The sequence below is a fragment of the Rattus rattus genome, chromosome 8 (genome assembly GCF_011064425.1).
Source record: "Rattus rattus isolate New Zealand chromosome 8, Rrattus_CSIRO_v1, whole genome shotgun sequence".
Lineage (NCBI taxonomy): Eukaryota > Metazoa > Chordata > Mammalia > Rodentia > Muridae > Rattus > Rattus rattus.
Genome location: NC_046161.1, coordinates 40,534,227 through 40,557,651, shown reverse-complemented (window position 1 = coordinate 40,557,651; position 23,425 = coordinate 40,534,227). Strand labels below are relative to the sequence as shown.

General features: G+C 45.9%; 1 protein-coding gene across 1 annotated transcript in view; it reads right to left on the bottom strand.

Annotated features, from left to right (window-relative positions):
- Nucleotides 1-21,604, bottom strand: part of Sik3 (SIK family kinase 3) — a 208,245-nt gene extending 186,641 nt beyond the window's left edge. Inside the window, 3 exon segments of the mRNA XM_032909579.1 lie at nucleotides 21,328-21,503; nucleotides 21,506-21,553; nucleotides 21,556-21,604. Coding sequence (XP_032765470.1) covers nucleotides 21,328-21,503; nucleotides 21,506-21,553; nucleotides 21,556-21,604 — 273 coding nt within the window.
- Between the last annotated feature and the right edge of the window lie 1,821 nt (nucleotides 21,605-23,425).

Genomic DNA, 23,425 nt, shown 5'->3' with positions numbered 1-23,425 from the left:
CATGAGCCACCACTTGTTTTGTTTTTTTAAGAAAAAGGGGAAAAAAATCAACACTCTTAAAGACAGTGATGACAGACTTCCACTGCTTTTCTGGAAGGCAATCTGGAGGGCTTCTCTCTGCCACTGACACTTTGAACCCTTACTTCTGTAAATAGTGAAGGAAAATAATTTCTTCATATACTAAACACCTGAGATAGACCAAGGCAGTGGTGAGGTGGACAGCATGTCTGATACGTCACTTCCTGGGTCAGCTTCGACATTCCCTTCCATGACCTCACTCCATCAGTGACTGCAGTTAATTTATTCCTTCTAGTCAAACTTCCTGACTTGCTAATTATGAGTCTGTGTGCAATGCATTTCCACACTCAATGTTATTTATAACTCTTAAAGCTTACTTAGAAGGGGCCTCTGAACTATAACACTTCCTACCTTCAGGGCACGGAGGGGTAATGCTAACTTTTCTAAATCAAATTTTAATGACTCAAAGACTACAAGATCGACGTAAGCTCTTAACATGGACTGCAAGGATTAAATGACTACCATGCAGAGCCTGCCCCTGTTTGGAGAGATGAATTTCCTCCAATCTGGAAGGATAGTACTCTAAACTTTGCTGAGGACTTTTGCATGGGGTAAATAACATTCCCAGAGGCCAGGGTTAGAAAGCTTGCTTTGTAGTTAAGAGCACCAGCTCTGCTTTCAGAGGACCACAGCTCAGTTCCTAGCACCCACCTGATGGCTCACAACCACCTCTAATTCCAGATTCAGGGGATCAGACAACCTCTTCTGGTCTCCAATAGGCACCAAAATCTAAGTGGGTGTACAGACATACAAACACTTATACAGATAAAACCAAATATACCTGTTTTTTCTAATTTCTAAAGGCAACGTTCTTCAAACATAAATTTTAAATGACATCACCTGAAACGCAGCTCTAACCACAGTGGAGCAACACCCCAGGACCCTGACACTGCGACTGCACCTCTCTTCTGGCTCCCCTACAGTGAGCGGGTTATTTCTGGAGCAAGGCTATGAAGCAGCACTTTGTGGACGCTGGGATCATCCTCTGAATGTTCCCTTCACATTCCTCCTTAGTCCTCTCCCTCCTGGCACCGAGCTCCAAAACCTCAACAGAATACATAAAGAAGCGCTGGGTTACTTTAGGGCAAGAAGGTTAAGCCTACGAAAGCTTTCTAATTGGAAAGCCTCTTCCATGAATGCTATAGATGTTCGCTGGCTCCTCTCCCTCCTTTTCTAGTGCCCCAACAGGTAGCTGCCTCTGCTGGAAGCACAAAAGCTGGCCACACAGTAGAACTCCAGCGCAGACAGGTGCTTTGCAAGCACAGTAACTCTTGGGGCAACAAATCAGTTATCTCCTGTTAACTAGCGTCTCCTAACGCGTTGCTCACTGGTGTGCAAAGTCTCTTGGTTAAGACTGACATTGAGAAAAACTCAAACTTCAAGAAAAGGAACCACCTGGTCTCTGCCCACTCAAGAAGGAAGACTTGCCACATAAAAACTCTTTATTCCAGGGTTATTTTCAGTGGCACTTAACTCCAGGGTGGAGACCAAGGGTCCCAAAGAAACCTACTTGAGTTATTTTTCTGTTAGTAATGCTGAAATCCAAGGTTAGGTTTATTAAGGAAAAGTCTGAAGGCTCATCAAATACTCTGTTGTTGTTTTAAAGAAAATGAGACACGCAAAACTATACTTATAAATGTACGAGGTTTTTTTTCTTTTAGAATTAATGGACCTGCATTGCAGTCTAGAACATTCCAGTCAAAATGAAAACAAGAATCTTATCACAAAAAGCATGCAGTTTTCAATGAGCTCTCTTCTCCAGACTTTATTAAATGCTTTGCCTCTAATGTCTCTGATGTAACCCTGAAGTTGGCTTGTACAGGAGAAAGACATTACCAAGGAGTCCAAAAGAATGCTCTAGTTCATGGTTTAGGAATGTCTAATGTTTTACAGAGATAAAGAGGCCTCAGCACAGAAACTGTGATTTTTCAGCAGTTTCCTGAACTCCACAGGAATCTAACCAGTACAACATCACTGCAGCACCTCTTGTCACAGGAAGTCGACGTGTCAGGCCCAAGGTGGGAAATCAAGGCCACTAAACTGAACTCTGCAACCTTTTAAGGAGGGCGAAAAGGTTCAACAGGCTCTCACTATGTAGCCAGGATGACCTAGAGCTCAGAGCGCAGGCCAGGCCCGCCTTGAATTCATAGCAATCTCCGCTACAGCACCTACCATCTCACCCCATCCCTGCTTAACACTTCCAAGCTGATGAACTTTCAGCTCCCTTCTCTGTAGGGAATTAGGCACCAATACAATTACCTTGATGCTTTTCCTGTTCCCTCTCCATTAAAAAGTGAGGGAGCTGGAGAGATGGCTCAGTGGTTAAGAGCACTAGCTACTCTTCCAGAGGATCTGGGTTCAATTCCCAGCACACACATGGCAGTTCACAACTGTTTGAAACTCCATATACATACATATATACATACATACATACATACATACATACATAGAAGTAGAATATACATAAATAAAAATAAATCATCTTTTAAATGAGAAAAAAATTGAGGGAAAAACAGATTTTTTCTAAAAATTCTCAAAGTAATGAGAGAGGCTTTCCTAAGAACTGTTTTTTATTTCTTTTTTAAAGATTTATTTATTTATTATATAAAAGTACACTGTCACTGTCTTCAGACACACCAGAAGAGGGCATCAGATCTCATTACAGATGGTTGTGAGCCACCATGTGGTTGCTGGGAATTGAACTCAGGACCTCTGGAAGAGCAGTCAGTGCCCTTAACCACTGAGCCATCTCTCCAACCTGCCATTAACTGTCTTAACCAGCTGGGAACCCTACAAACTGTATACAATTAAAAGCGCCTACTGGTACAACAGTGGCATGCCTATTAAGGAAGTAACCAACTACTTTCTAATTGGATTTGAGGCTGACTGCACAAGACAATTCACTCCTCGTAAACCTGAACAGAAGCCCATGCCTGGGACATTCATCAGCACTGGGGTAGGACCTACCACTATTACTTTGCTAAATGGACATGATGTCATACTGCCTTCTAAATATTTATGTTTATACCCATAGATTAGGGCAGCTCTCAGCCTTGGTCAGAGAATCTTCTCTTTGAAGTGGGCAGAGGCTCACAAGTGGTTAAAGTGGTAAGAATAAGAGATCGTAGAGTGCTCACTCACAGATGGGGTGTCTACACCATGCCCTCCAAGGCTCAGGGAACACAGTGGAAAAGGAAGAAGAATGTAAGAAAGAAAGAGTGGTATGAAACACTATCCTCATGCAATATGATTACTCCGATTTCAGAATCAGACTGGTCTACAAAATGAGTTCTAATCCAGCCCAGGCTACAGAGTGATACCTTGTCTCAAAATAAAGAAAAGTGAAGCTAGACGTGGTAGGGTGCCTATAATCCAGTACTCGAGGTGGTATCTGGAGGGCAGGTAGTTCAAGGTCAACAAGAAAAGCATAACCATATAGAGAACATGTGTATTGTATGGATGTATCACCTGTCAATTTAAAACCTATGGCCTACAGGAAAGGGTAAAATAGAAGGTGGCACTTCCAGGAGGAGAAAGAACTCTGAGATAGAGCCACGAGAAGGAGATACACCCAGGAAGATGTGACTAGACAGACCCGTGACACCTGAACAACAGTAATCAGCCCTTGGCAGAATGTTGATTAAAATAAATAAGATAATTTAGTTGTGATCTAATGAGAGAAAAGCCTCGCCATGTGGCCAAGGTATCTGTAGATATATTTTGAGTCTGACTCTTATTTCTGGGAACATGTGGCTGGGAGGAAGAACCAGCCTTCTACACGAGTCTCCCTCAAAACGAAAGCAATTTTTAAAAACCTAAACTCTTAGAAACAAGTATAGAGCTGTAATCCCAGCACTTGGACGACTCAGGATCAAGGGTTTCATATCAGAAGTCAGCTGGGGCCCACAGGAAATTCAAAGCCAGCTTGGGCTCTATAAGAGACCCTGTCTTCGGCCAGCAAAACCACTAAATGGGTAAAGTCACATATCTGGCAGCAGAGTTCAATCCCTAAGTAATGGGGAAAGGAGAGAACGAACGCCACACAGCTGCCCTCGTGCAGTATGGCATACATGCACCCAAACATACACACACACACACACACACACACACACACACACACACACACACACCATCCTGGACACACACACACACACTCACACGCACACACACCACTTATAATAATAGATAATGAATGTAAAAGACCTAGTCTCAAATGGGGATCTGGTTATAAATATATTTTCGCTAGAGAGGGAATCATCACTTTCTTTGTTATATATTTAATAAAATTTAATTATCTTATAAGGTATATGTCAGGCAGAAAGATAAAGTTTTGATGTCTTTGAGGATTTAAAAAAAAGAATGCCCAGGAGAAATAACTGTATGAAAATAAGAAATCAGTGAGACCTGGCTGAGCACGCCTCAAATCCCAGCACTGAGGTGAAGGCAGGCGGATCTCTGAGTTGGAGATCCCTGGTCTACACAGCAAGTTCCAGGCTAGCCAGGGATACACACAGAGGAGACCTTATTTAAAAAAAAAAAAAAAAAAAACAAGAAACAAAGAAAGAGAGGAAGGAAGGAAGGAAAGAAGAAAGGAAAGGAGGGAGGGAAAAAAGAAAAAAAAAAACAAAAATGAAAAAAAAAAAAAGTAAAAAGAAAAAAAAAAAAAAAAATGTATAGAAAGGGAAAAGAGAAGAAAGGAAGGAAGGAAGGGAGGGAGGAAGGGAGGGAGGAAAGGAGGGGAGGAAGGAAGGAAGGGAGGGGAGGGAGGAGGAAGGAAGGGAGGAGGGAGGGAGGGAGGGGAGGAAGGAGGGAGGAAGGAAGGGAGGGAGAAGGAGGGAGGAAGGAAGGGAGGGAGGGGAGGGAGGGAGGGGGAGGGAGGAGGGAGGAGGAAGGGAGGAGGAAGGGAGGGAGGGAGGGAAGGGAGGGGAGGAAGGAAGGGAGGGAGGGGGAGGGGAGGAAGGGAGGAGGAAAAGGAGGGAGGGAGGAAAGGAGGGAGGGAAAAGGAGGAGGAAGGGAGGAAGGGAGGGAGAGAGGAGGGAAGGGAGGAAGAAAGTGAGGAAGGAAGGAAGGGAAGGAAGGAAGGAAGGGAAGGAAGGAAGGAAGGGAGGGAGGAAGGAAGGGGAGGAGGAAGGGGAGGGAGGAAGGGGAGGGAGGAAAGGGAGGGAGGAAGGGAGGGAGGAAGGAAGGAAGGAAGGGAGGGAGCGAGGGAGAGAGGGAGGAAGGAGGGGAGGAAGGGAGGAGGGAGGAAAGGGAGGGAGGGAGGAAAAGGAGGGAGGAAGGAAGGGAGGGAGGGGGAGGGAGGAGGGAGGGGAGGAAGGGAGGAGGGAGGGAGGGAGGAAAGGAGGGAGGAAGGAGGGAGGGAGGGAGGAGGAGGGAGGGAGGGAGGAGGGAGGAGGGAAGAAAGAAAACAGGAATCAGCCCAATGAACATGGAGAAAAAAAGAGCACTTTACATATAATTTGAACCTTTTGTTCAAATAAGAACAGAGTCAAAATGTAAGATTCCTGTGCGCCATGTAATACTGTTAAAAAGTCAATGACGGGGTGGGGAAAAAAGAAAAAGAAAAAAAAAGTCAATGACAAGTCACAGATCAGGGGAGAAGATCTGCAAATCTTTGTACATTTGATACAAAATGTGTATCTAGAACCTGCCAGAAACCACCAGCTAAGCACAGCACGTGCGGGTGGTCCACCTCTGCAGCCCAGCAATGGAGAGGCCAGGGCAGGAGCATGGGGGCTTTGCCTGTGCTACACGCCAAGACTCTTTCTCAAAACAACAATAAAAAAGTAAAAATAAATAAATAAAAGTTATGACGCCTCTAACTCAGCAAGGAAGACCAGGGAACTGTAAAATGGGAAGAGGAAGCAAACTGACATTTCTCCAAAGCCCTCGTTTGCATGTGCACAGATGCTCTGCACCATTAGTCAGGTAGCATGCAGCTCGAAGCACAAAGCCATGCTGCCTCATACCCAGCCGATGACTAAAACCAAAGCAGACGGCTGCGCTTCCATGGAGAGGAACCAAAACCTCACAAACTGCTGGTGGGGAGGTGAAGCGGGGCACTCTAGAAAGCACTTGGCGGCTCTTTATGAGGTCACCATATGACCAGGCAATTCTACTATGAGGAATCCATACGAGGGGAATAAGAACATACGAATCCCCCAAAACTGTATATGAATATTTATAATAGCATTACTCATACCAGGTAAAAAAGTAAAGACATCACAACACGCAATCTATACAAGGATAAACAAAATACAGTTTGTCTATACAGAGGACTATTATCCTGCCATGAGAACATATGAAACTCCAGGAAAGGCTGGGTGGCTCAACCTTGAACTAACTATATTTCATGAAAAAGGTCAGATAAAGAAGGTTAAGTATTAAGGCTGGAGAGATGGCTCAATGGTTAAGAGCACCGACTGCTCTTCCAGAGGTCCTGAGTTCAATTCCCAGCAACCACATGGTGGCTCACAACCACCTGTAATGGAATCTGATGCCCTCTTCTGGTGTGTCTGAAGACAGCTACAGTGTACTCATAATAAATAAATAATTTTTTTAAAAAAGGTTAAGAATAACAATTGAAATGTAAATAAAAAATACCCGATTTAATAAAGATGGAGAAAAAAAGGTTAAGTATCATGAACTCCACTTATATGAAAAACCCGAAGAGGCAAATCTATGGATTGGTGACCCCTTGAGGCTGGGGGTGATGCTGATGAAATGAGCAGTAACCTCTACAGTGACCGCTGTGGTGACCTCCCGTAAGAGGAACAAAGCATCCTAAATTCGTACTGCATAACTGCATAACTGTCAATACGCTTTAACATTTACACTGGAGGAGTTATCTTGTGCCTGAACTATACAAAAGAGTGGATGCTCTGCCAGGGAGTGCTGTCTGCCCAAGTCAAGGCGCCACCACAGAGGGACAAGTGGAGTTGAAACATCCTTAACACCACCTGAACCATTCATTGCTGCAGAGGGCCTTAGGCCATCTGATAGGCTAAAGGGGGGCCCCTAAAGAGCTGGAAAAACAGAAAGATGACACTAGGTAAGAAAAAAATTAAGATAATACAACTGAAACATTAAAAAAAAAATCAGGGTGGAGGGGAGGGGGATGGTCGTGCAAACTTAGCACTTGGGAGGCAGAGACAGGAAGTTCTCTATGAGTTGGAGGATGCAGAATGAGTTCCAGGACAGCCAGGGCTATACACGCACAGAGAGACCCTGTCTCAAATAAATAGATGGGGACACAGACACAGACACACACACACACACACACACACACACACACACACACACACACACACACACAGAGAGAGAGAGGAGGGGAGGGGAGACACAGAGAGAGAGAGAGAGAGAGAGAGAGAGAGAGACAGAGAGAGACAGAGAGAGACAGAGAGATAGACATATACACAGAGAGACAGAGAGAAAGAAATATTGATTGATTGAATCTAGGATTGGCAAGATAACTCAGTGGGTAAAAGGGCTTGAGGCCAACCCTGAGGACCTGGGTTTGAGACCCTCATGGTGGAAGAAGAGAACAAACTCCTAAAAGCTGTCGTCTGACCTCCACGCATATCCCAAAGGCCATGAGTAACACCACACAGCAAAAAAAAAAAAAAAATGTTATATAAAAAAAATATAGTCTGTCTCCAAAAATGGATTTGTGGTCTTGAACATTAAGAAGCATTGACACATGGCAGAGACTGTGACTCAGTGTGCTCAGTGTGCCTCTCCCCCTTTCCCTGGTGGTACAATTAGGGCCTGTAGCTGCTGACTCAAAAGGAAGCCAATGAAGTCAGAGCTAGTGGGCTCAAATCACTGGCTCCTCTTCTACATGTCAGAGGCTCATGAGTAACAAGCTTCAAACAAGCTATTTTCTTCACCGGCATTGTGATATTCCTTAAAGAGGTCTGAAAATACCAGCTCAACATTTAATTGCCTCCCAGAACGACTACATTCACAGGAGCTATTTAGGTACAACATGCAAAAGTCCCAATTCTGCAGCTGACTGGGACACAAAGATCACAGCCAGATACAACTACCCCATTCGGCTAGAAGAACAGTAGGGCTGTTGAGTCAGAACTGGAAAGTAAGCCAAGAACATACAATCACTAAAAACATTATTTTGCGGGTTTAAAAAAAAAAAAAAGCCTACTAAAAAACTCAGGTATTGTCAGAACATTGCTTATGCAACATCGGAACATTTTGACAGAAGGAGAGGACAACAGGAGGCAGGAAGCAGAGAGACAGAAGTAAGGAATCCTGCAGGTGCCGGAGCAATCTAAGAAACACACAGCTCTGTTCCTGCCTTCCACAATAAAAACAATTCTGTTTCTCATGGCATCCGAGGAGGACTGCCTGCCAGAGACAGAAAACAAGTTACTACATGAAAATGTCAACTTGTTCCATGGAACACTCACTGGCAGTGAACAGATACAAACCTTTTCATCTAGAGACGTGGGGCTCTTTCCTTCCGAGTTTTTTTTTTTTAAACATCGTGGCCTGTTATCAAATTCAGTTCAATTCATGCAAATTTCAACATAAATGGACAAAAATATCACCCAAAAGTATATAGGATAGTAAAAAACTCTGTAAAATATTTGTCCTCAAACTCCTAGCCGCTTTAGCTTACTTAAATTTTAAATTAATTCAAGTAAAAGCACATGTATGTATAAAAATGTTATAATGAAACCCATTATTTTGCATGCTGAGTTATTTTGAAGTTCAATAATTATCTCATAGAGACACATCCGAGAAGACATCCTCTAAAGGCGCTCACTGGTTTAAACCCACCTACCTCAGATGCTCTTATAAGCCACGGCAGGCACAGTGACAGACAAGCTCTCCGCACAGTATGCAGCCTCCCCCGCTTCAGCGTGGACCTTGTACACGTGGGGACTCTGCTGTCACTGTTGCTGTCTGTGCCTTACCAGCAGGTACCTTCCAGGGCTCGGGTGGACCCCATGGGCTCACACATGACGGACACACACTCTACCACTGAGCCACACACCCAGGCCCTAGGTTGGTTGGTTTGTTTTCATACCTATTCATACTAATTGCTCTTCGCGTCACAGTGATGGGATTTAATTAAATATCAAGTAAACTGATAAAAAAAAATGGGGGGTATGAGAATGCACTGGTTAAAAACTAAGCATTCAACTTGAAACAAATTTAGCAAAGTTTTTAAAGTAAAGTCAAATTAGATATGGGTGAGACTCGGGCAAGAGATGAGAGAGAGAGAGAGAGAGAGAGAGAGAGAGAGAGAGAGAGAGAGAGAGAGAGAGAGAGAGAGAACATAAAAGTCAAGGACTTAACTCATACCACTTTATCAATGTCTTAAGTTCCTGTTTTGTTTCAAAAACAAAGCCACACTGGAAGTCATAATGAATACAGGCATGCTTAATGTAAGACGAAGGAACGCCAACTGGTGCAAAGAAAAATCCCTTGGCCCTACGTTCAAATGTTAGTCAATGTGTTTCTTAAGCCTACTGCAAGGGAAAAAGGAGGCAGGGAAGCCCACAGAGGTTTTTAAAAAGTACTTGGGCTGGGAAGATGTCTCAGTGGTTACCAGTGTTCTATCAGAGGATAAGAGTTCTGATTGATCCCAACACTGGAGTGGCTCACAAACACTTGTGACCAAGGGTCGGACACCCCTCCTTATCTCTATGGGCACTTCTGCGCGCACACACACACACACACACACACACACACACACACACACACACACACATTTTCTTTTTAAGCTCATGTAATACCAGTGGCTGAGTGTAGCTCAGCGGTAGAACATTTGCCTAGCTTTGGATTTGGTCTCCAACACTACACATACATTGAGAAGGGGAAGCATCAATGGTAACGTATGGATTCTGTTCCAGGCCTAAAATTCAAAACAAATGTAATAAAAATAATACATAAACCAAAGCTGGACACTGCGGCCCACACCTGTAGGTGAAGGCAGGGGAGTTTGGGGTCGACGTAGGTTTAGGCTACATAATGAGAACTTGTCTCAAAAGTAAATAACTAAGGAACAAAGAGGAACAAAGAAAAGGATCAGGTGGTCAACAAACAGCCTGTCTCTGTGACTCTCCGTTTCTCCTTCCTTCAACAGTCTCTTCTTGCCGTTCATGTTCCTCTATGAGAGGTCCAGACAGAAGGGTGATTCATGAACAGCCAGGGAAGGTTAGATCCACAAATGTGGCTCAGGGAAACGCCTCCGAGAAGCTAGAGATGGGGCAAGCAGCCCTTCTTCCAACCAGTGGTACGTCTGAGGACTGCGTCTACAGGGGCAGGAGACCCCCAGGCCAACACAGGCAGAGGGACCAGGTCAGACAGACAGCCAGAGCTGCCGGCTGCTGGAGGGCCTTCTCACCCACTGCTGCCAAGGCTAACCCTGGTGCAATCTTTCTGGAAAGCAATGTGGCAATATAAGTATCTGGTGTCTCACAAACATGTGTGCCCTCTGGCCCAGTAATTTCACTTTTAACTATCTATCTAAAGCAAAAAATCAAAAATACTCCAAAAACTTGGGTGCCAACACAGCTGCCACATTTTAAAAAAAAAGTAAAAATTATGAAATAAAAAACTATGGAAAAGGTTCAAAACAAACAAACAAACACAACAGTAGTCACATTCGTGTAACCATATGCTTATGAATGGCTGCCGCTGACAGGACAAAGAGGGTCAGAGAGGTAGAAACACAGCAGTCGTAACGGGACCTAACTAGTTTCAGTACCTAGGCCGGCAAGAGCATTTATAGTATCAGTAACCACGGTCTCTGAGTGTCAGGATTATGGATGACATTTTCCCGTCTGCTTCTTCATAATTTCCTGATTTTCCCCAACGTTGTTCCAGGAGCACAATGTTATTTTTGTGAGCAGAAGAAAAGGGAAAATGGTAGAAGAGGGGCAGTAAAAATAGACTGTGTGGTTGAGGTAAAGGAATATATTGCGCTGAACTCGGCCGCTCTTCCTCCCTCCATTTTGCTCCATACACGACAAGTACTCAAATGCTCCTTTAACTAAGAGAGTAATGAAGCCTAATTTCTTTTTTTTTTTTTTTTTGGTTCTTTTTTTGAGCTGGGATCGAACAGGGCCTTAAGCTTGGTGCAGGCGCTCTAACCACTGAACTACATCCCCAACCCCAAAGCCTAATTTCTTTACCAATAGCTGCTCTCTCCATATACATGGCACGAGAACAATAGTAGCATTAATCCACAGATGGTTACGGTCAATTAAAGAAATGAAGATTACTGGCCAGTTTGGAAAATAGAGGGGTTTTGTCTTATTTTGTTTTGTTTTTTAAACTGGATCGTGTAGTTATAAAGCAAAGAACAAGAGGTCTGAAGTTCTTTCTGGAAGAGACCACAGTCTGACATAGAGAAGCACCTCAAAGCAGAAGGGAGAAGGAAAGCTGGAGGCGCTTGCTGACTGAACTGGCCATGTCTGGGGTGTAAAGTACGGGAAGGAACTCCCATGAGCTGGATTTGAAAGAGCTTTCCATTTAAAACAAGGGGTGCATCGCTGGGGATGCTGCTCTGTGGTACAGTTTGCCAAGCACTCACCAGGCCCTGGGTCTGAGCCCTGACCTAGCATCACATAAAACATAGCACAAGGGGTTCCTCCAGGAAGGGAGATGCATGCTTGTAGGCCAGCTTTCCGGAGGCTGGACGGAGGGGATGCTCGTACCTGTAAGTTCAAGGACAGTCTGGGCATGTGAATACATCGGGGTCAGAGACCTGGCTGAAGAAGTAAGGGCCTGTTGGGCCCGCTAACCTGTATCCCCATCCTACCCCATCCCTAGGATCGCAGGGTAGGAGAGACTTCCCAGAAGGTATTCTCTAACTCACATTATACACTGAGACGAGTATGCACACTTACACACATGTACACACACCATAAATGTAATTTATAACCCCCAAAGATGAAAATATAACAACCCCCAATTTTTATCTTTTTCCACATATTTTAAGATCCATTTTTTTATGATTTTTATTTATATGGATGGGGTGGGCAACATATAGAGTGGAGGTGCCCACAGAGGCCAGGGGTGACAGTTGCCCCTGAAGCTGGAGATTCAGATGGTTGTAAGGCATCTGACGTGAGTGCTGAGAACTGAGCTCTGGTCCTCTGTAAGAGCAGCATCAGCTCTTAACCCTGGAGCCACAGCTACGGTCCTCCTCGTACTCCTCCACTCAGCGAACATTTAAATCACACTAAGCACTAGGTACGCAATCGTACTAAATTCTTAAACTGTGCTATCCTATCAAACAATAGAAAATAAAAGTTGCCCTTTTTTTATTTTAAAAATAATGATTTTCCAGGAAATAAACAGCAGCCAGTCCTTAAACTGATGCAAGAAATCATTATACATATTTATGAAACACAACTAAGAAATACAGAGGGGCCGACAAGATGGCTCGGCAAGTGAAGACACCTGGTGCCAAACCTGCTGACCCCACCTCCAGCCCACACAGCAGGGAAAAGCCAGTTCCTGGGTACAGGTGTGTGCAACCATGTATATGCATCCCACAACTTGTGTGTATGTGTGGGGAGAGGTTGCATGTGCATACAGGTATGCACAACCATGCTTGCACTTGGGGAGACCAGATGTCAACACACTGGGTATCTTCTATCATTCTCCAGTTTCATTTTTATGTTTTTTAATACTGTCTTTTATTGTTTGGGTTCATACATGTGTGCCCGTGTGAACACTCAGCACAGGGTGAAGGTGCCTGTGGAAACCAGAAGAAGGTGTCAGATCCCCGGAAGCCACCTGATGTGAGTGCTGGGAACCCAAATCCAGGTCCTCTAGAACAGCAGGAAGCATTCTTAACCACTGAGCCATCTCTCCAAGCCCCTCCCTGCACAGAACCTGGAGCAATTAGTCCAGGCTGGCTAGTTACTGAGCCCCACCTCTGCTCCCGGCACGACTTCGCCATGCTCTGGGAGCTCCAGACCTAGATGCAGTCTTCACACTTGCACAGCAAGTACCTTACGCGCTGAGCCATCTCGTCAGCCCCTATTTCTATTTTCCAAATGTTTGCTAGGCTGCTAGTTCTAGGTACTATAAGGTCAGCTGGCTGGCGTGGTAGCAAACGCCTTTAATATCAGCACTCAGGAAGCAGAGGCAGGCAGATCTCTGAGGCCAGCCTGGTCTATCTAGTAGGTTAAAAGACAGTCAGACCCACGTTACTCTATGTAAAGTCTTGGGTTCAGTCCCCACCCATAAACTGGCTATGGCAGCCACACCTCTAATCATTGTACGAAGGAGGCAAAGGCAAGCAGATCACTATGAGTCCAGGCCAGCCTGGTGTATGTAGTGAATGTGTATGCACTGTCACCTGAGGACAGTGATGGAGAGCATGTATAGATGGCCCTCAAACCAGAAATTAGAGCCAGATGAAGAGGGACTCTGGATAAAGGGTTGTCAGCCCCACCTGTACCCCAGGGTATGTATCTGACTGAACAGGTCTATGAAGGCACAGCTATGCAGTGAGAACATACCTCTCAAGAAGAAAAGGGAGTGAGGGAGGGGAGGAGAGAGAGAAAAGGTAAGGAAAAACATGGGGACCTGGATGTGCATATTTGCAGGGAGCTGTAACAAAGGACACGCTGTTGGCGAGCAAGTGTTAGAGCTGAAACTGGGCAGAACTTCTTAATCAAAACCTAAATTTAACTTTAGCCAAAAAGTAAGCCTTGCCCACACAGACAAATCTAAACAGGCACTGGGGTCTCTTATCCTTCCTATTGATTCTCTGGAAAATGTTGTGACGTGCTCATGATCTGATTCCTATTTTTCTTTCAGATTTAAACTTGGATTAGCCTGCAATCTTCTAAGAGCAGAACCCTGAGCTCCTCATCTCCCTCCACCTGCAAAGTGCTGGGATTACAGATGTGTGCCACACCCAGCGGACTCCTACCTCTTTGAAAGGCTTAATTCTGAGTGGTAGAGTCCTTGTGTACCAAGGGTCACACACTTGATAGAAATATCCTCATGACGGCCCATGCAACAGTTCCTCACTAGCTGACAAGATTCCACTCTGAACAGGTTAAACAAAGAGCTTCCAAGCTCACTCACCCCAGACTGCCAAGGTTTTGCAAGGATGCTACCTTGGCGATCTATTCAGAGATGGTTTACTGTGCTAGGACAGAAGCCCAGAGGACTATATTCTGGACACTCTCCTAAGTCACCCATGGAACACTCCAACTCTACCAACACACCAATAAGGGAGTTACTCTGAAATAAGATGGACCAGGAAACCCCCGATAGGTGACGGTCAGACAGCCACACAGAGAACAGTATAGCTCATGCCAGAAATCAGAGCCAAATTAAAAACTCCAAATGAACAGTTCTCTTTTCCTTATATCGAGTTGTGTAAGATGGTGTCTTCCTTTTTGTGCCCAATAAACTCAACAAGGATCATGTTCGTGTGTAACATGCATGGCATTATCTAACAGTGAAAAGGATCTGTGCTATTAGGTTTGCCTCCCCTGCCTCAATAGCTAAGTAAATAGACAAACCATAAAATAATCAGCATGGGTTGAAAGCACACCAAGCAGAGGTTGCCCACATTTTTCTGTGCTGCTCTCTGATGTCAACCTCCCGCTCACGGCTAATTCACACTGTATACTAGAAGGCCTGCAGAACCCAGCCCTTCTCCCTGTCTGAACTCATCCCTGGCCATCCATCCTCTGTACTGAAGCATTAGCCACATGGCCTTGGGTCTAAGCTTTGGATGGTCCTCTCTGACTCCAGGACACTTGCCATTCCTTCTGCTTAGAATGTTCTGTCTTCTCAGTCTTTCAAAGTTGGATTGTCCTTACCATTGAGGTCTCAGTACAGCCCCATCTTGCTTTCCAGGGCCTATCTGGAGTTACATCCTTCCCCAGTCTCCAGCCCATTCCTTTTCTCCATGGTACTGAGGAGTGGTTTTTGTTGTGGTGGTGGTTGTTTGATTTGGTTTTGGCTTTCTGAGACAGGGTTTCTCTGTACAGCCCTGGCTGTCCTAGAACTCCTACGTAGACCACGCTAGCCTTCAACTCAAGAGAGATCTGCTGGCCTGTCTCCAGAGCACTGGGATCTAAAACATGTCCCACCGCTGGTACTGAGTCTGTTTGCTTTTTGTAGAGACTCTTGTCACTTCTCTTACTTATCTACTGTGTGTGCAGGAGCATTGCCTTTAAGCCCTCCTGGTGGTGGGGCTGATCTCTATGACTTATTTAAAAATAAATCAAAGTATATCCCAGGCGGGTTTTTGTTTGTTTGTCTTGTTTTGTTTGTATGTGTCTCTTTTTCAATAATGTATCCAAAGCTGGAGCCCATCAAACAACCTTCCTGAATGAATGAATGAATGAATGAATGAATGAATGAATGAATTGGGGAAGACTCCACTCACAGCAGAAATGTCTTAGGTATCTTTCACAACTTCAGAGCCTCTTATAAATAAAGAACATTTCTTTTTATTTTCAGAGCATGGATTTCACCCTCTTTTATGCCATACACCAAAAAACACTAGCCAGACTGATACTTGGAAAATGAAACAGCATTTCTGGCCCAGAGACAACTGGTCTGGGCACCTCCGGCTTGAGCCAGATCTATGACTTTCTAGGGAGTTGGCACCAACGTCAGAATGTTAAAATAAACATCTTCGATGCTGAAAGTGGAATATTGGGGCTCTGACTCGGCAAAGGCTAGTCCTACTTGGCCTTAGCACCTCATAGGGAAGCAAAAGGGTGACCCCATCACAGGGGACGAATGAACCCGTCATCCTTTAACGATCACCTCTGCGTGGTCTAGGGCTGGGACTGTCATCCCGACTGCAGAAATGCAGAAACTGCTTTGGGTTCCTTTCCTCTCCTCTATTTCCTAATGGCTCTGTCCCTGCTTCCTAAAGAGCGCATGCATGTGTCTCATGGCACTGTTGGTTAGAGGCAGAAGTCATGCTTCGAGTCTTCACGAACTGAGTCTTCAGTAAAACACGCCCTTCGAAAATATGTCACTGATAAGACTGGAACGAGGATTTAGGGCAAAATGTTTTCTCTGTGACACATGTAAATTTTAAAATTCTGGCCTGATGATACATCCTTAGTGGTAGAATGCTTTCCTGGGGGTGGGGTTGGGGGTGGGGGTAGAAGCATGCACCAGTGCTAGAAGCTAACTAACCCTTCTAAGTAACAAACCTGTACACAAAAGCAAGGTGCAAATTATTTTGTTTTGGGGTGGTAGATAAGAGTTGGGGGGGGTGTCTGATTTTGTTTGTTTCTCTGTGACAAGGTCTCACTATGAAACTTGAAACTAGCCTTGAGCTCGAACTGCCCCAGCCTCCCATGTGCTAGGATTACAGGCATGTGCTACTACGCCCAGCTGCAAATGTGTAGTAACATTTTCCATATATTCCATAGAATTTTAAGTGAATCTCTGAAGAAACTATTGCATGCAAAAAAAAAAATTGTTCCATCACCAGTATGACAAAAATTAGTTACAAAAAAAGCAAAGAAAGTTTGAGCCAGGCAAGGGACAGCATGTAATCCCAGCCCACCAGATGACCTGGGCGTGGGGAGAAGGAAAGCTGGCCCTGCCTCAAAAAAAACAATGATGTGGGGTTGGAGAGATGGCTCAGTGGTTAAGGGCACTGGGTGCTCTTCCAGGGGACCAAGGTTCCCCAACTCCCATAAGGCAGATGGCTCACAACAGTTCCAGTGAACTGTCTTGTCTGGCCTCCAGGGGCATCAGTTGCAGGTGGTACAGAGGCAGCCATGCCAACAAAACAACCGTACACTTACATTAATTAGTTAATTTGAAGATAATTTTTAAAGTAAGGAAGAAAAAAGCCAACAAACCTAAATCCAGCTTCTGAGAAATGGAGATAGAAGAGAGTTTTTAAATTCAAGACCTCTGTGGGCTCCACAGGGAGTTCCAGGCTAGTCTGAGCTACACAGAGAATCTGGGAGGTGGGGGTGGGGGACAAACAAAATGATTGAGGATGCGCATCTGTGGTACAAATACCCATGTAACTGAGTTCAGTCCCCAGCACTGCTAATAATGATTTTGAGATGGCCCAAAGCAAAAGCCAATGTTTTTTTTATCAGATAAGTCTCTTGTTTAAAAAAATATTAAAGACAAACAAAATAAAATCAAGCTAAATGAAAAGTTGTTCAGCATAAATTTCATAGCCCAATGTGGTGCCTCATATCTATAATCCCAACACCCAAGGGATCTGGGGCAAGAAGGTCAGCAAGAGTTTCAGACCAGCTTGGACTAGAGCAGCACGTGGAGGAACTTCAAGTTGCACTTGAAACAGTAGCAAACTGCTTTCCCCCTCCTTGGATGAAAGTGTGACATGGTGGGGTTAGGGTTTAGCTCAGTGGTAGAGGGGCTTGCCTAGGAAGCAAGGCCCTGGGTTGATCCCCAGCTCTGAAAAAAAAAACCAAAAAAAAAAAAAAAAAAGAAAGTGTGACATGGTGACATGCAGCTCGTATCTCCCGGTCCAGAATCAATGGGACTTGATTGAGGTCAATAGCTCTTCCCAGAGTGTGAAATTTAAAAAGGGGGGAGGATAATGGGGGGGCTAGCCGGTCTTACCTTACTGCCTCCAGGACCTGAAGAGAATGACGACATTTCTTACCTACTCCTTCAGTGCCAGCACTGCACAGGCAGCATTGCACATAACAGTTAACCTGCCCAACACTGAGGCTTGTGGGGTGAGTGCTGCTGGCATCCCACAGCAGATGAAGCAATCCAAGCACAGAGAGGTTTAGCCAGTATTCAGGGCCCAGCACTGCCACAGCCTTAATCAACAGAGGAGTCAAACCAGGCCATTCTAGGCCAAGCTGAAGCTCTTACCACAAACCAGTGACAGGCGACTGACGGATACACGCTGAAATAACAGCTTACAAATATTTAGTCAAAAGCTTTCCTAGTCATGTGTGGTTCTTTATATACGCAGAATGTAGCTCTTCTTCGTTTGTTCATCCAGTTAGACTGAGGTACAATTAGGCATAGGAAACAAGCTATAAGTAATCAGGGGTGGGGGAAAATATGCTTTTTTAAAAAAAAATTTAATACTTTATAATATTCTACCAAAAAGATAGAGAACCTTGGGCAATATGTCTCAAAAGAAATTTTTTAAAAAGAAATCAAAGTAGGTAGGACAAAGCCAGGGTGAGCTGCTGACCATAGCCTGTGGTTCCTGCGAGCCTTGTGCAGCGACGCTGGCTGGCAGCACCGCAGTGCTGGAACGTGAAGACTCAGCACCTGGAAGCCATGCTGCAAAGGCCCCAACAACCAAAAGGGAAAGAAAGGGTTCCCTTGGTTCCTTTTCTTTTCATTATTTTTTTGCTCCTGGTCCTACTCTGGGAAGTTTGAGTTAACAGAGTTTGGATGAGGGCCAGCTTCTCTTATTATTGGACAGAGTGCAGTAGCTTAGTCAATAAATGAAGTTTGCTTTAGCTTCTTAGTCCTCGGAATGGGTCGTGTAGGAAGAGGGGTTCATAAATAGTTCTCCAATGTATAGAAAATGCCTATTGCCTAACTTCCTTCTACTGACAGTATTACCTGTGTCTGCTTTTTATACACAATTAGAAGAAGAAAAAAAATCTCAGACCATTTGGTGACATAAAGGAGAAAACAGAAAGAAAAAAGAATCATACACCTTTAAAGGAGCAAATAAATCACCTATTGTAGAAAGAGATAGGGAAGAAGAACAATCATCTGCCTCTATTTGACCTGACTGCGGAAGAAAAACACTGCAGGATGTGAGGAGAAAAGCCCAGCTTCCTGAGTAACAGCAGCTCCAGCAACTTCTAGTACCTAGGCACCTTCCCTGCCATTATATAACCAAGCCATGGCCTTAATAGGCCATCCCAGCGTATGTCAGCAGCTGCTGGGCACATCTCAGCTGTCAGTGTTGAAGGACCCTTCCAAAATGTATTCAGATAAGCAGGGAACAAGCCAAAATATGCCCATGGATCACCCTGAGCACAGCTCCTTGTGAATCAGTCAGAGTCATTTAAGTAGCAAAGAGATAGGGCACTTGGAACTGGAGCTCGGAAACTGCACACTGCTACAGAAGCACAAACAAATGCTGGTGTGGTCTCTTCCACACATGCAACTCATTGTCACAGTCATTTCAGCCTCATTCAAGTCTGAATATTTCCATACATAGGAATTGCGTAACTGCACACCACAAACGATCAAAGATAAAAACCAACATAAACAATGACACCCGTCTATAAACAAGCCAATGCTGTAAAGACTTCAGTCCTAAAGGATACCAAGGTCTCAGAGAAAACACACACACACACACACACACACACACACACACACACACACACACACACACACACACACACAAGCAGCCAGACCAACCATAATTAGGCACTGGCTTTGCTGACTACTGAAAACAGAAATGTCCCTTTTATAAATAAAGCTAAGAATCAACTGTTTGCAATTATATGTATAAGACACTCAACCCAGCTTGTCATGGATTTTTTTAAATCAATATTTTGATATAAAGATTCAAATTTCTTTAAATCATAGAGAACATAGCCAGACAACCAATTATGTGTGTGGAGTCCATTTCCCAGAGGTCAGAGCAAAATAATCACAGAAGCAGAGGGGGAGAGAAAACGAGGAACCGAGGCATTACGTTTGTAAACACGAGTTTGACTTGGCCAACTGTAAACACACTGTAGGGGGTAAGGAGATGCAGGCGCAAACTACAGCTGCGGGTCTGAGGGATTGCAACAGGAGGGGCGCACTTGAGTATGTCACTGGGCTCTGACGACTTGAGGCCTTCTGGTAAGAACTGACAAAAAAGGCTTGAAGGGGTCCCACCAGAGGAAGTGAAACTGACCAATCACTCCTCCGCCGCCGCCACCCACCCAGCCGCCCTCGGAAGAAGGGCCCCTTGTAGTCTTTGACAGAGAGAGGCAAGGAAAGGAACTTTCAGGTTGCCAGTAGGCAGGAGTCAAGGCCCAGATAAGTCACTAGGTTTCTGGCAGGGAGTGACGGCCATAAAAGCCAAAACAAGGTAGGCTAAGATAAACAGCGGCTAGGGTGAGGAGGTGAGGGGAGTCGTGTGTCTCGGGTAGGAAGTCGCATAGATGGTAAAGGTTTTCCATTAGCCAGGCTGAAGAAAAACTCAAGCTACTGTTTTAAATATAATGAATGACTATGTTAAAAGATTCATTTTAGTGAGATATTGAGCAAAGAATAATTGGGAATTCAAGTGGGCTTTGTGGGTTCCATCAAAACTAAATGATTCCTCGATACTCTCAATGAAGGAAGATATCTAAAACTGCTACGTCTGTTTCCTTTAAAAAAAAAAAAAATACTGTATGAGTATACATACATGGTTTCCTAGCTGACCTTGGCCAATTTCCCTACTACGGCTCCTTAAATCCCTTGGGAACCAAAGGGCCCAAATGAGTGTAATTCTGTAGTGTCAATCCCACGAACCTTCCCTACTGAAAAGCCCACCCCGAGCTCTACAAAGCCCACAATTCCAGACCCTCTAACAACTAAAAATAACCAGCAAACCACCTCTCTTAAATTGTTTAACCCTTGGTTAGCTAGTGCCACCAGGAACCCTGACCCTTGGGACATCTGGTCATGGGTCCATTCCATTCTTCCCCATATTTCCCCGTTTTCTTCACTGCCTCCTCCAATAATCAAGTATACTCCTCAGGCTTCCAACTGACACCATCAACCAGTCTTAAATAATCAAACGTGGATTCCTTTCTCTGGCATAGGTGCCAGGTCCTTATCTCCCGGTGCCTTGCACCCACCGCATACCCTCCTCCGTCCATGCCCCAGCCGTCCTGGGAAGTCTGAGGCAGCCAGTTTGCGCGTCTTCCTCCACCCCCCCCCCGCCCCCCATCCTGTGGTCCACATTTCATATGCCCCTGCCCTCATTCTGATGGTTTCCTAATTGCTGGTTCCGGAGTCTTCCTGGCTTGCAGTCCGCCGGCCCCCTGAGAGTTCCAACGCCTCCTTTCCAGTTCCCCCCCCCCCGGACCCTGCGCACAGCCCTGGGGACCTCTTCGGTGTCCAGCTGCTAAGTTCCCGGTGTCCCACCCCCTTCCGGAACCCCTCCTCTCTGAGGTCCCTGCCTTCTCCCGCCCGCACTGGTCCCCACTGCTGACCCTGACCCGAGCCCCGGGGAATCGCGGACTCCCCTGGCCCTGCCGCCCTGCAACGCCCCCCGGGCAGCGCAGCCCGCAGCTGCGCGGTCCCCAGCGCCACTACCTTGGCCTTGGTGACGAGGTGCGTGGCCCGCTTGACCACAGCGAAGTTGCCCTTGCCGATGGTGCGGTCGATCTCGTAGTAGCCGATGCGAGCGGGAGGAGCCATCGACCCGCGGGAGGCCGGGGCTGTGGGACGCTGCGGGCAGGCGGCCGGGGGCACTGCGGCGGGGGCTGCCAGGGCCCCGCGGCGGGCGGAGGCAGCAGGCGACCGGCCGGCCCAGCTCCCCTGCTCCGGCCACGGCAGCCCCGCCAGCTCCGCTCGCCGCCGCCGCCGCCATCTTGTTGTGCAGTGAAACCTCCGGGGCCGCGGGGAGCCGGCCGGGGGGGAGGGGGCGCGGGGGGGCCGAAAGAGGGGGGTTGCCGACAGACGTCACTCCGAGAGGCGGGGCTCCCGCGCCGCCGGGCGCCCGGCGCCATGGCAACCGCGCGTCACGTGCGGACGCGCGTCACTGCCCGAAGCCATGGCAACCGTGACCTCACCGGGCGAGCTCGACCTTCCCGCGTGGGTCCCTGTTCCTGAGGCGCCGGCTCCCTAGTGCCCCCCTCTGGGGACAGGCAGTGAAAACGTCGAGGGTCAGCAGCAACTTCTAAGCTTCCGCCGCGCCTAGCGAGGTAGGAATATGAGATGGGAGACCCCAGAACCAGACCCCCGATGGCCCCTGGTTCCCTGATGGGATCCCTGCTCCGACCTGTGTCCCAGTTCAGTCACCACCAAACCTCCCTTAAAAGGATTTCCTCATCACCAAAAATACCAGCCTTGTCCCACTTTAGCCCTGGAGGCCACAGAGGCAGGAATAGCTACAGTATTTAAGCAACTGTAACCAAGTTGGTAGCAAGGCAGGGGAATTGTTCAGCAAAACTCTTACAAAACTCAGCTCTTTGTACAATCAATCTAATAGTCATCGAACACCACAGAAGAGTGTGGAAATTAGAGTTTGCATATTCAAGGACGTTGAGCCCAGCCCAATCATGCATTCCAGTCATTGGGTGGGTGAGGACCAGAAAAGGAACGTCATTTTCCTTCCTGCCACCCCTGCCTGGCTCGGAACAATTCTCCAGCCAGAGTTTGTCGGGATTTCTGCACTCCTTTTTTTTTTTTTTTTTTTTTTTTTTTTTTGCTGGGTTAGTACTGGTGAAGTGCCACGAGGACCACGTCATGTTTAAAGATGAGCAATCCGTTAAGCAAAATGAGTAAATAATATAAATTCCATCCCTACTAATGACTCTCCAAGGACATTAAGAGAGATCAAATTAATAATCCCTGCAATAAAACCCATATCCCTCTTTTCTTCCCTCCTGTTATCTGACATTCCACATCCTGGGCTGGGACCAAGCCTCTCCCCCTCCTCCTTCCTTATTAAGTAGATTGATTTATCTGCCTCTGGTGGGGATAGGAAATTGGGCTGTAAAGGAGAGATAGCCTTTAGCCTGTTAGATAAGGAAGGAAGAAGGCTGAGGACATTCCTCTAATTGTATCTCATGTATCCAGTGCTGATCTACCCACACCTGTATCTCTCTCCGTGGCACACCAGTATTGTCATGTCTCTGTGCAATATCAAAAAGTGACATCTAGGTCACTGGGTAGATGAGAAAGGAAATACATGCTTACTCTTTCTGACCAAAGGACTTTTTCCAATGCCTTTTCCGACTCCCCCTATCTGACATAAGTAATGGCTGGGTCTAGGATGGGACAGAGGGGTCATCCCACAATTGCCTTGGATCAGTTCCCTGGTGGCTCTTTCAAATTGCCAACACAATTAACACTAATTGGCTCCTTTACAAGCAAATAAGGACAGGGATGAAGTGGGCCTTGCTTCTTAGGCTGCTTAAACCTATTCATCAAGTGAGATTATGAAATCCCAGATGAATGATTGGGTGTGGCCAACCACCCTTACAACTCCATGGCCCTTGCCCAAATCTAGCAAGGCTAAGAACTTAGGAGCTGGACCTCAGAATGAGTTTTACCATCTCCTTGGAGGTGGGGAGCTCTGCTGGTGAGACAAAGAAAAGCAATCTTTCTCTCTTGAAGTCTTAGAATTACTACTGAAACCACTCTTGTCCTTGTCTTGGCTGTGCACCCAGAATGCCTTCCACTCTTA